This window comes from Labrus bergylta, chromosome 1 (genome assembly GCF_963930695.1).
Source record: "Labrus bergylta chromosome 1, fLabBer1.1, whole genome shotgun sequence".
Lineage (NCBI taxonomy): Eukaryota > Metazoa > Chordata > Actinopteri > Labriformes > Labridae > Labrus > Labrus bergylta.
The window spans coordinates 24312019-24324609 of NC_089195.1; the positions used below are offsets into that span (position 1 = coordinate 24312019).

The 12591-nt window shown below is 39.8% G+C and overlaps 1 protein-coding gene across 4 annotated transcripts in view; it reads left to right on the forward strand.

The window, feature by feature from the left end:
• The window catches only part of coro2aa (coronin 2Aa), a 33336-nt gene that overhangs the window by 16703 nt on the left and 4042 nt on the right, over window positions 1–12591 (forward strand). For all 4 annotated transcript variants that reach the window (XM_020628800.3, XM_020628812.2, XM_020628810.2 and 1 more), the window contains 7 exons: window positions 4272–4472; window positions 7298–7414; window positions 8302–8451; window positions 8834–9013; window positions 9781–9897; window positions 10932–11036; window positions 11128–11224. In XM_020628800.3, coding sequence (XP_020484456.2) covers window positions 4272–4472; window positions 7298–7414; window positions 8302–8451; window positions 8834–9013; window positions 9781–9897; window positions 10932–11036; window positions 11128–11224 — 967 coding nt within the window. The remainder of the gene's footprint in view (window positions 1–4271; window positions 4473–7297; window positions 7415–8301; window positions 8452–8833; window positions 9014–9780; window positions 9898–10931; window positions 11037–11127; window positions 11225–12591) is intronic.

The following is a 12591-nucleotide window of genomic DNA, read 5'->3' on the forward strand; positions in this document are numbered from 1 at the left end:
GGCAGATCAAGTAGCAAAGTGTTCGTCCAACCAGGAGTCTATAGTTGTCACTCACATCCTCCTCAGCTTGCCAGCCAGACTACTTTATACGTTAATCATTAATTCACTTTTGTCTCGTTCAAAAATATGCACGTAAAACAGAGCCATGTAATAAAAGGTCTATTGTGACATGATGTGGAGATCTGAATGTGGAAGTGTGAATGCCAGGGAGTCTGAAAGCTTTTAAAATCAAAACTGACAGAATTATTACAGTAATGACATGTATGTTTGACTCTGATACTAATGTGTAGAATCACACCTGCTAGTTGACGTCATGTTAAGTTAGGTTTACTTTCTAATGCTGCTGGAGATTCACATCCTTAGAAGCAGAATTAGTATTCCATTGATCACACGGACTAACTATAGCGTTACAGTTGCTCACTATAGGAGCGAGAGAGAGAGAGAGAATCAAAGTAGAGGAATTAAGATTAAAATAAGAAAAAGAGTTGTTGCTTCTACCATAACTTGAATAGTTATTGCATCATACACCCATAATGAGAGCTACATTATGCACCTGTAATGTGTCACTAATGCTAAATATGCATAAAAAGTTTTTATCTTTAGCAAAGGAGCAGCAGAGATGATATTTTTTGTGCATAAATTGCAAAGTTCACTTTATTTTGAAAACTCTTTTACAGCTCGTTTATAACGTGCATGGATAAAGCTCAAAGAGACACAGAAAGTAGCCCACACAAACACACACTCACAGAGTGACACACTCATTCACATGTATACACTCTGTAGCATTAAAGCAGTTATTGGATTACCTGTTTGGCTCTTATCCTGTTACAAACAGAGGTTGTAACAGGTTGTAAGCTTTGGTTTCTGTGTGATATCAGAGGGACAAGGTTCTCATTCAGACACACACACACACACACACACACACACACACACACACACACACACACACACACACACACACACACACACACACACACACACACACACACGCACACACATGCACGCAAAGAATATGTGTATACACTTAAACTCTCTTACCACACTAGCATGGCATGTGTTCACACCTGTACATTCCTGGTCTTAAATTTCACCTGGAGCGTTTACAAAACATTACATCTTATCCCATCTGCGGATTGAGGAGGCGGGGCTGCTGCACACTTTGTTTTATAGGTAGCAGATTTTAGATGAAGTCTGTCAACAAAAGAGGGACAAAAGTCCTTGCAGACAACCGGTGTCAGGTATTGATAGAGTGGTAAGGGTGTTCAGATTATAGGTTTCCTAAAGTAACTGAGCTTGCACAAGTAAGTAAACTTTGAACTCCTTTCTCTCCTCCAGCACTCCAGAGAGAGGAGTGGCATGCTAGCATACACGTTTATGAGTTATGAGGTGCTTAAAAGACAGCTTGTAGGTGGAAAATAGGTGAAATACGTACGTCAATATACAGGTATAAACTCACACGAAATCTCTACCCGCACCAGATGTACAATATATCTTTTGTTAAAGTCATATCTGTGTTTTCAGTTTAGTTTTATGACTGCTTTTACAGCCCCCTTATTGCAGTCGCTGCTGTGACTCACTGGTCACAGACTAAAATAAATTTCCCTCCGACAATACGACTAAAAGTTTTTTTTTAGAAGACATAAAGCCTGTGGTAAAGGCTTTGTTAATAAATTTTTTATTTTTTTTCCCGCTGTCAGTGGACGTGCCTGGCTGTCTTTTGATCAGCAAGAAAGCGGTGTAAAAATAGCCCGAATAGTGTTTTTCGTCATCAGTTCTGTGACAGGCCGCCCACCATGCAGCCTGCTGTGTAACCTGCTACAAGACGCAGCAGAGAGGAAGCTGCCAATGGCCTGATTACAACCTGCTTTAGATGTGACAAGATGTCTTAGCTTTCAGCCCTGGAAACCTCTCCCTCTGGTCTTGTAAGCCTCAGCAGCACATGAATGCTGATTGTATCAACCCAGATGGGCTGCAGTTTACAAGACCATGTAGCTTAACTAGCAGTTTGGTCCCTCCTTCAACAGCAATGTGCACAGACTGGTCGATGAAGTCAAAAACGTCATTAAATGTATTAACATGAAGCAGGTTAGCAGATCATTTTGGTGTGTGTGGGGTTTTAAGTTAGATTCCACTCTTGCCTTTATTTGTGTCACGGCTTATTTGCATCTTAAAGAACCTCTGGGGAAGTTTTCCTTTAAATAGGTGTATTTGTTGTGTTTCCCAAGCAGGTAGCTTTTCTTTTTAAAGACTAGAGATAAAAATCTTTTTTTTGAGGCTATGCATTGCAACAAAGGCGTTAACGGAGATGTTTGACACAATGGGAAGAACTGACTTAACAGCAACCCTAATCACTACATAAAAATTTGACTCTATTGGAAAAAGAATCTGGGTTGCATGTACATGGAAAGCTTTGCAGAGACAAGAGGTAGGCTTGCCTCTCATCTACCAGTGGTCGTAATGTGATAGTTGTTGCTCTATATTCGAGTGTTTATGTTCCATTTTAGATTTAAAAATGTTTTTAAAAAAAGAGATAATTTGAATGGTTTGTGCTGATTCCTGTCAGTATTTTGCTTATGAAGGAAAAATAAGATTTTTTTCTACCCCTAGCGAAACTTTTCCACATTAACTGCCAGGAATCTCATGTGGACTGATAGTGTCTTAGAGGCAGCCTGACTCTCTAAAAAACTGAGAAGTTTAATGAAGTAGAAACTAAGCCGTAGCGTCCTGTGTTGAATAATGAAGCCGATGCAGAGGTGCAAAAACGTGCAGTTCCTCGAGTGTCCACTTGAGGCTGACTGCAGGAGCCCCAAAAGGTCACATGCAGACCCAATTAAAAAAATGCCTGTTTTTACAGCAGAAACATACATGTTACGATAGAGTTATTCGTATAGGCGTGTAGCTGACCAGACTGACAGGCGAGCACGGTGTAGTTTTTTGTCAGGAGGCTCAAGAAACCGCTCCAGCTCTTCACATGGTATTAGGTTAACCTGAAGTTTGTTTGAGACGGCCGCCATCGACATGCTCCAAAAGTTCCCTTCAGTATCAAATGGGAGACGTCACTAAGGCTTTGTCCATGTTTATTTACAGTCTATGGTGAAAACATTCCTGTATGTAAGGGTAAAGCGTCTTTAGACAGCCTCAGGGTAGAAGCTGAGAGGGGAGAGAGTTAATGGAGTCATGGATATAGTCACAGTCCCAGAGTGTTACTTTGACACTTTGTCCTCTCTTCTTTTTGTTCTACCGAATGTTTCCTCCTGTTTCAGTCCATGCTCAGTATCAGAGCTGCAGCCACACCTGCATCCTGCTGACCAATAAGCTGTTATTTTTTACTTCACCCTCTGTGATGTCATTCTGTTGATTTAGCCGACACTGGAATGGACTTTGAGCCTAAATCATGAGAATGTTAAAATTGTTTTTAGGGGACATATTCTTTCTAAAAATCAGAATATTGTCATTAGTTTTGTGCCTGCTGTTGTTGTCATTGTACCGCTGTGCAATATTTTCATCCCCTACTTTACTTCTTCTCTCTCTGTGTCTTCTATGAGTTGTTGTTTAGGTCCATTTTCTTTTTTGCGTTAACATCTTGTCCATCAACCTCCTCCTCCCCTAATTCATAAGTAATGACCATGCAGCAGGCAGGCAGAGAGCCAGACAGAGTAGCAGAGCAGACATGCTGGCTGGCCGGGCCTGGTCCCAGAGGACCAGAACCACTTATCTCTCAAAATAATGACATATACATTGACTGGTTTAAGAATAGCTGCTAAAAACAGACTCTGGATTTGGGAAGTCACAGGTTTTTCTCTCTGATCTTTAAAAAAAACCTTTAATTATTGAATCAATAAATATTTCTTTATGGTTGTATCCTAAAAACAACTTCTGTTATTCAAAAATTTAAAATTTCCTCAGGAAGAAATATAAATGAAGCATCGAAAGTCGGTTACACCTATGTAAAAATCCGTCTTTTTGATAGCAGGGTTTGATTTAGACCAATGTCTCAAATGCTTTAGTACCTGCGCTAGTCCTTTTTGGTATCATGCGTCCACAATATTAAATGCTTTTTTAACTTCTGTACATAAAGCGGTGTGTCTTTATTTTGAGTGAACCAGAGCACTGTGCTAATGTTTTAGAAAACTGATCTGTTCTTCTATGTCTCTGTCCTTTTTGCTTCAGAAAGAACCTGGAGTATATAAAAAGCCCCATCAGCATAACTGAGGGATGATTCTCCTTGACTGACACTCCCTCTTCTCTCCCTCACTCTTCTCTTCCCTCAGATGTCATGGCGTCCTCAGTACCGCAGCTCCAAATTTCGCCACGTGTTCGGTAAGGCTGCCGCCAAAGAGAGCTGCTACGATGGTGTGCCAATCACACGCAGTGTCCAGGACAACAACTTCTGTACTGTCAACCCTCGTTTCCTGGCGGTCATCACTGAGTGTGCCGGGGGAGGATCTTTCGTGGTCCTGACCATCCATCATGTGAGTAACCTCCACCTTAATGGCAGGTTTCAAACGGCTGAAGTTGTTGTTTTTTTTAAGAGTAATGCATGCACTTCTTTGCTCAAAATGATATTAGATATGTTTGGAATTATAATCTGAATTTCTTTTCAACAAGGGGACACAATATTCATTGGGTCTGGTGTTTTTCCTAATGGTGGATGATTTTAATTTGAAATAAATCAGGCAAATTGATTCTACACCTAAAAAGACTAATAAAGATGCCTATACAAAAAAAAAAAACACATTCCAAAATACCAGCTGTGCCATGAATTCTACTTCAAAATAGACAACTCCGCTATTTTGAATCCTCCGCTTTCCTCCAGCAACTCACCTCCTTCCCCCCCTCCACTCGCGTTCGCACGAAGGAGTTGTGAATAAGAACGCACCATAATTAAGCACCATTAGCACAAGCGGCGGACAAAATTGTAGTTTGCTCGAGCTGCAATTGTCTGTGGTCTGCATTGTTGTTCGCAGGCTAATGTTAGACTAACGTTAGCACGCTTTGACTGTGATCTAAAAACACTTAAGTGACACTCAAATAAGCAGTGAGTATGTTATGCTTCTTTTCTCTAGTCCTTCACTTGAACAGCTTTATACGCAAGGCCGTCCCGTCCATGTAAACATGATGTAAACACGGCTCAGACAACAATAGAGCTGGCGAGACTCGAGCTTCTCCCTTTTTGTAGACAGTCATGACTCAGAGACACATTTACAGAGGGTATACTTGATTTCTGCTGTATTCACATGTAAAATGTCGCACATTCATCCTTTAATGTGCAGTAGTGAATAAAATTGTCTGGAAAGAAGTTTTCTTTGTAGATATGAAGTACATTGTAACACAACGGTGTCCTGTCTTACGTGCAAATATAAAATGCCTTCTTAAAGGTTCTCTTCTGAAACACAAAATAAGTTGCACTTCAGACATTTAGCAACAAATGCAGGAGAGGTTTTTCTCAAATCAAGATGACTTATGGGGCTTTTACTTCATTAACATTCTTCTTTACACTGAGAGCTACTGACTCAGCGTACGATAGGATTGCATGTTTCTTTAGGAATCTTCCTATTAACTAGAAAAATGTAACTGAAGGTACTCCTCAATAGTTCTCGTGTCTGGGCACTTTCTCAAAAAAACGTCACGAGCTGTTTATACGCCAGAGTTGTAGTCAGAAGAAGTGATAAATTCAAGCAGAGCCCCCCCCCCCTCCCTAATTATAATCAATGTTCAGAGTTTTTTGAGTATCTTTTTGTCTATGTTGGACTCAGTTCTTCCTGCTGCCTGGTCAATGTATCTGTCATGGTTCCTCCCTCTCTCTCTCTCTCTCTCTCTCTCTCTCTCTCTCTTTGCTCATGCACTCATAGCACACCTGGAAAAAGACAGCTCTCCTCTCAGATTATAATTTGGCCAGCAACAGTGGAGCCAAAAGCAGGAAGCCATAACAGGAATCCCCCCCCAACAGCTCATCCACCACAACCTAAACATTGCATGTGGTCTTTTTTTTCCCCCTCCTCATTATTCTCCTTTATCTCCCCCCTTATCTAAAACATTATTAATCAAACACTCTTCTGGACACTATTTATGCCTTTTGTCACATCCACTGGTGTAATCAGTAACAAACAGTCACCTCTCAGATAAACTCCGTCAGACCTCCTCTCTCCTGTGCTGGGATAAATTTACAGCCAAAGACAGTTCATCAAACTCTTCCTTCTTTTCCCTCTTCCTCCATCTGCCCTCATCTTTATAAAACGTCTCAGTGAAATATAGCCATCCGCCTGGCATGGGCAGGGATTGCATACCAGCTAAGGAATGACATAACTCATCTTTAACCCTCCTCTCTCCCCCTCCTTTGAACTTCTCAAAAAAAGTGAAACTTCAGCACTTCCACCCTCTCATAGTTTCTTTTACATCTCATCCTTGTTTGTGTGCTTACAGATAAAGCTATATTGTTCTGCGGAGAAAGTAGTTAATAGACATAAATACGGGAACAATATGTGCTATGTTCTTCTTGAGGTTTGCTTGCAGCACAGGTAAATGTTACATCACCTCACCTGCACAGGCGTGTGTGTCAGTATGAGGAAGGTTCTGTTCGCACAAAAAGCATAATTGCAGTCGTGTTGAGGCAGAAAATCTTCAGCGACTTCTCCCTTGTGTAAGGATCATTGAATACCAGAGCGTGTGTCATGAACACTTAGTGGGAATACACCTTCAGGTTGAACTGTTTAATGGGAAGAGTTTCTCAGTGCATCCAAGCAGGGTCACGTCTCCTTAATCTCAACAGATTGACACGTCCTGTGTAGATAAAGGCACGATGAACTGGAATGTCCTTGAAGCTTGGTTTCAGCTGCATTCAAACTAAATCTTGCACCTTCATGCAGGGTTGTGTGGAGGTTTGCTTGTGTTTATTTGTGTTCGATAAAGTACCTGTTATCGCTCTGAGAATGCAGTGTTTAATGCCTCTGATTCACGGCTTTGTTATCACTCACGACACTCCCTCTTTTCTTGAATTGTGTTTTTTTTTGTTTTTTTTTTAATCTTGTTGCAAAAATCAGCCTGCTCTCCACCTGTTGGTTTCTGCACAGCCTAAAAAAATTATAATAATACCTGTAACTTAGAGGGTATAAGTTTGCAGTTTTCAACAGTATTAGCAAGATTTTCCAGTGCTAAGCTAACTTAGCTTACTTACCTGCTGTAGCTGCTTATCTAGCAACCAGTGATGGCACTATGTCAGAAAATAAATATATCTACAAACTTTGCCTATTTAGTTTATCTATTATGTCCTTCATTTGAGTTTCATTTTGTGCATCAGACAGGGAAGGTGGACCCTCACCACCCCAAAGTTTCAGGCCACAGAGGAAACGTGTTGGACATCAAATGGAATCCCTTCAACGACTACTGCATCGCCTCGTGCTCCGAGGACACCACGGTTTGTTCTGACTAACTGCATTTCTGAAACGGGTTCACTCACTTCTTATCATTTCTCTGTAGAATATGAGCATGTAGCAGCAAGGAGATAATTTTACAGCCTTTGCGTTTAGCCTTGAAGAAGAGCTTGAAGTCATTCCTCGCATTCTTCAGCTCTGAGCTGGCAGAAAGACTCCGAACAAACCTCCGAACACAGAAAGCGAAAGGAAGAGTCAACAGGTTTTACCTCCTGAAGAATAGTTGTACAAAGTGTGCCCTGCGGCTGTGTTAATTTACTTTCATGGTTTTCTTCTTTTTGTTTATTTAAATAGATTACAGATAAGAGATGTTTGTCTATAGTTTTATTTTGAACTTGCATGTTCATGTATTTGAGAAACCTAAGTAAAAGAATATAATTATAACGAGAAGGCGGGCTTAATGTATTAAAAGTCAATGTAGTCATTGCACAAGAATGACTCATGTTAGGGTTATACCATTATGGTTATTTAAAGTATCATTAGTTTGTTATTGTTCACGCTTAAAAGGACCTGGAATTGAACTTGCGATGAGGGCTCCCACCTCTGTAAATGGGACGCCAGCTCTTCCTACTGAGCCAAACTAGTGCCTGAAAGTCAAGGATTTAGTACTTGATATCAAACATATTGCGTAGCTTTATATTCAACTGTATTCAAACTTTTTCATGGTTTTAGTGCGCAAAAATATTTCATTATTGTAAAGGAAGTCAAAAGAATAACATTTCACTCTGGTAATCAAAGAAGTAGAAATTTAAATTTAAAAAAAAAGTGCATACATTTATACTTAATAAGGCCTACAGTACTTTGATTAATAGGTTACAGTCGAGAGAAAGAATTGATTACAGTTAACAGCTGTACATGTGTGGGTCCACAGGTGAAAGTGTGGGAGATCCCTCCTCATGGAGTACTGAAGAACCTGACAGTACCGTGGAAGGAGCTTCAGGGTCACAGTCGCAGGGTGGGCCTCATCGAGTGGCATCCGACCGCTAACAACATCCTGCTCAGCACAGCCTACGACTACCAGGTAACACAAACAAACACACACTGACCCCAGGACAGCCACACACAAAAAGCAAACTTCAGAACACATGAGGACTAAGGACCTACTGTGAAATATACTGTCAGTTATTTTTAAATGAAAAAACATGTAATGTTTTTTGGATTGTCTGAGAGCATTTAAACTGTTTCCACACTCGACACCTTTTAAGTTTAACTAATAGGACTCTCCATATAAAAAACTGTTAGTGATTTTAAATTAAAAAACTATTTATTTGAAGTTTTAAAAAAAACATAGTATGTTATCATTTGAAACTTGAATTAAGTAAATAGGTTGTTACTAATACTACCTGTGATTTCAGCTGTTTGTTTAATTAAATCGTATTTCTTTGTGTGCCTGTCACCTGCAGCTGATGATCTGGAACCTGGACTGTCCGGAGCAGGTGATTAAGAACCCAGTGCGGACAATCAGCCTTCACCCAGACGTCATCCTCTCCATGTCTTTCAGCACAGACGGCTGCCTGTTAGCCACCACCTGCAAGGACCGGAAGGTCCGACTCATAGAGCTGCGTTCAGGAAACCTTCTGCAGGTAAGGCTTTGAGTAGTGCGGGGGTTTGGTCACCTTGTGTTAAGTTTTCTTTTTTTAGAGAATTCATCTGAAAAAAGAATTCTTTGTTGATCTCACAGTATGTAATATTTAATCTAACTTATTCGAAATATTCATGTGATTGAGAAAACCCCAAATCTATCAAGGCTTTTTTTTTAAAATATTAAGTAATGACTAATTAAACAACAAAAAAAGAGATAGTTAATTTATTAGTAGCACAAGTGTTATGTAGCTGAACCTTTGTTTATAGGAATCTCTTTAATAATCAGTAGAATATCTGTATTGACTCAACAAGTTCCTCTCTACAGTGATCTTTTTTTAAATTAACAGTAAACTCCAAACTAGATTGGACAATGGAGTTCTACGGTGAAAATCAATAGAGCGTCAAAAGAAAACAGCCTGAAGCCTCAGTTAAAGTATAAAATAAGATCTCAGCCAACATTGCATAAGTTCCCCTCCCAGCTCAGACTCTCATTCAGCACCTCACAGCCAAAACTGACACCTCTGTCCTCTGCAGGTTCGGAGCATAACTCTCCCGACCTCTAGGGTCAACACCCTTTACATTAGTCTGCGCTCACTACACTTTCCTGACAAATAAGCAGGAACCTTTTGTAGAATCCAGCTCTTATTGTGAAAAAAATCCATCCATATATTCTTTAAGCCTGACTCTTTTCATGTTAAATATTGAACATGCATACTGCTTGGTTTGTGATGTGTGTTGTTTTTTGTGTTTTTTTTTTTTTTTGCAGGAAGGCAACTGTAAAACGCACAAAGCCAGCAAGGTGTTGATGCTGGGGAACCTGAAGATGCTGCTCACTACAGGCACGTCACGCTGGAATCATCGACAGATCTCTCTGTGGGATCAGGTGAGCGCAGCAGCAGAGTCATTGTTGGTATCAAAAATATCTCTGCTCAAAGGTACCATTACCACCAGCTTTGATTCAAATGTCATGGTTGTATTCAGTGAATGGTGCTGGAGCAGGTGTCTACATGTGGAAATTCTGTCATGTGAACCAGTCCTATGAATTGATGACTATATCATACACCCATACTTTTTATAAGTCAAGGAAAAAAATGTATTCTGTAAAAATACATGGACTGGATGTCAATCAATCAAGCATTTTTAACTTGTATTTATACATTGTCAAATCACAACAAAAGTTATCACATCATGACACAAAACATAACAAGCAGCACTAGACATCACCATTTGTTATATTATATAGAGAGTCCAAACATTAATCCACCATGAGTAAGCACTTGGAAATAAGAGAGAACATTTTTCTTCACAGGAAGATACATCGAGTTGAATCAGACTCATTAATAGTCAAAAATCTGCTGCAACCAGCTTGCTGTCAAAAGCAGCATTTAAAGAAAATGCAAAAAAAAAAAAGTCTGACAACATAAAGTCACATTATGCAGCTAAAAGTATGTATTTATACTGCTTGTTGTATTTCTTCTGTCCGAACTCAAAGGTGTTCACTCTACTCTCTAGGAGCAGGAAATCCTAAACGCTGCCATCTAGTGGACAGTTAGGAGAAGAGGTTAAACCAGCCGTTGCTGTCAGATCTTGTTGCGCCTGTGTTTTTAAGCACAGCTAGATGTGTTTCCTTCTTGATTATGTTATTGTCACATGAATCCTTGAATCAGTCACACATCTCCAGTCAGTAGTAACGGCAAGCTGATGTGTTTTTGATTCGTGAGAGCGTGTATCGTGCGTGGGAGATTACAGCTGGCGCACAGCTTAGGGATTGAGCACTCAATGTTTTTTAATTCAGCGCTGTAGAGTGCTTCTCATACAGCAGTGGATTTAAATGACTTGAGTGTTTTGATATGAGGGATTTTGTGGGGTGTGTGTGTGTTTTTTTTTGTTGTTTTTAATTTGTGTGTGTGTTTGCAGGACGATCTATCTGTGCCTTTGTTACAAGAGAACCTGGATGGTTCGTCAGGAGTCCTTTTTCCTTTCTACGACCCTGACACACACATGCTCTACATCGCTGGGAAGGTACTGTCAAAGTAACCACAAAGTGTCCCTGTATTCATGCACAAAACACCATTTACTGACGTCACTAAGACTTCCCTTGTGTCTCTGTTAGGGGGATGGAAATATAAGGTACTATGAGATCAGCTCCGAAAAACCATATATCCAGTTCCTGACAGAATACCGCTCCAACCTACCTCAGAAAGGACTTGGTAAGAAACACACACTTATACTATATCTTTTTTGACTATTTCAAACCCCAGTATGTTTCTCTATGCATATTTCCTTTCTTGAATGTGTGTAAAACGTGGTTGTTGTTCACTGTTTCGAGGCTCTTCCTGCCCTTCGGGCTGCTCTGACTCTCCTGCACCTGTAAGCAAAGCTGCTGTGCAAATAAGCCTGCTATATTTGAATAGCAAAACCAGCTGATAAAAGCCAAGTAGTGGATCATGTTAAGTGACAAAAAAGCGTGCACACCTATCTTGCAGACTAACCCAGGCGACCATGTTTTACAACACATGGACGTAGGTGAATGGAACATGTTTAGAAACAAGACACCGCTGATTCATTTTCTTACAGAACTGATCAGCAGCAGCTCTTGTGACAAGCTAAAGAAATATATCTGCGATACAAGCCCCATACTGTGTCACGTTCAGGAAGCTGGAAGAATGTGGAGCTTTCATATACTGCAAAAAAACAACAACGACTGAGTACACAATTGTAGGTTTAAAGACATTCTCTAAAATATAAATCTGTGTGATGGTTCAAACATGTAAAAACTCTTTAAGATGTAAATGCACTTATTTATTAATTTGATCCTTTATTAAAGAGGACGTTTTGTTTAGATTATGATATATATACACCAAATGATTAACATGTATAGCTTAATTATGATAGACATTTTCATAATTAATAAAAACATTATAAGGCAAGTGTATTCGCAAGTACAACCTTTATAAAATGTTCAAGTCAAATTAGAAAATGTTACTTCATGTTTTTTTCTGAAATAATTCTGTTTATGCTTTGCACAGTGTGAGCAAAAGTATCGTATAGGCGAAGCTAAAATATCCTGTGACGGGGCGCTGGTGGATGAGTGGTAAAGGTCTGTGCCCCATGTAAAGAGGCTATAGTCCTGGGCGGCCTGGGTTCAAATCCCACCTGAGGCCAACATTTCAACACTTCATCTGTTTGAAGTCAGATGGTGTTTAAAAGTTAAAGAGCCTGTAAAATATTTAGTGAACACGTTCCTGAACCTGTTTTCAGGGTGGGTGTGGCCCTGTGCAGTCTTCACCTGGATTAGCAGCAGTGCAACGTCAAATTGTATCTGTGTTTGATACAAGATTTGAATGTCTTTAAAGTGTATAAAAAAACACTTTTTAAAAGAATTGAAAAGTATTGTATTCTTTTGTATCACGTCGTGAAATTACCGAACACCCGACTCAGTTTCAGTGTCGTCTCTTGAAATGTTACTATATCTCCATCAGTCAATGCACTTTTATTACACAGTAACACTTTACCGCCCTCATGCCCAAATATATGAAAAGGTGCTAAAGACATAGTATAGCAGAGTAATGCAGCA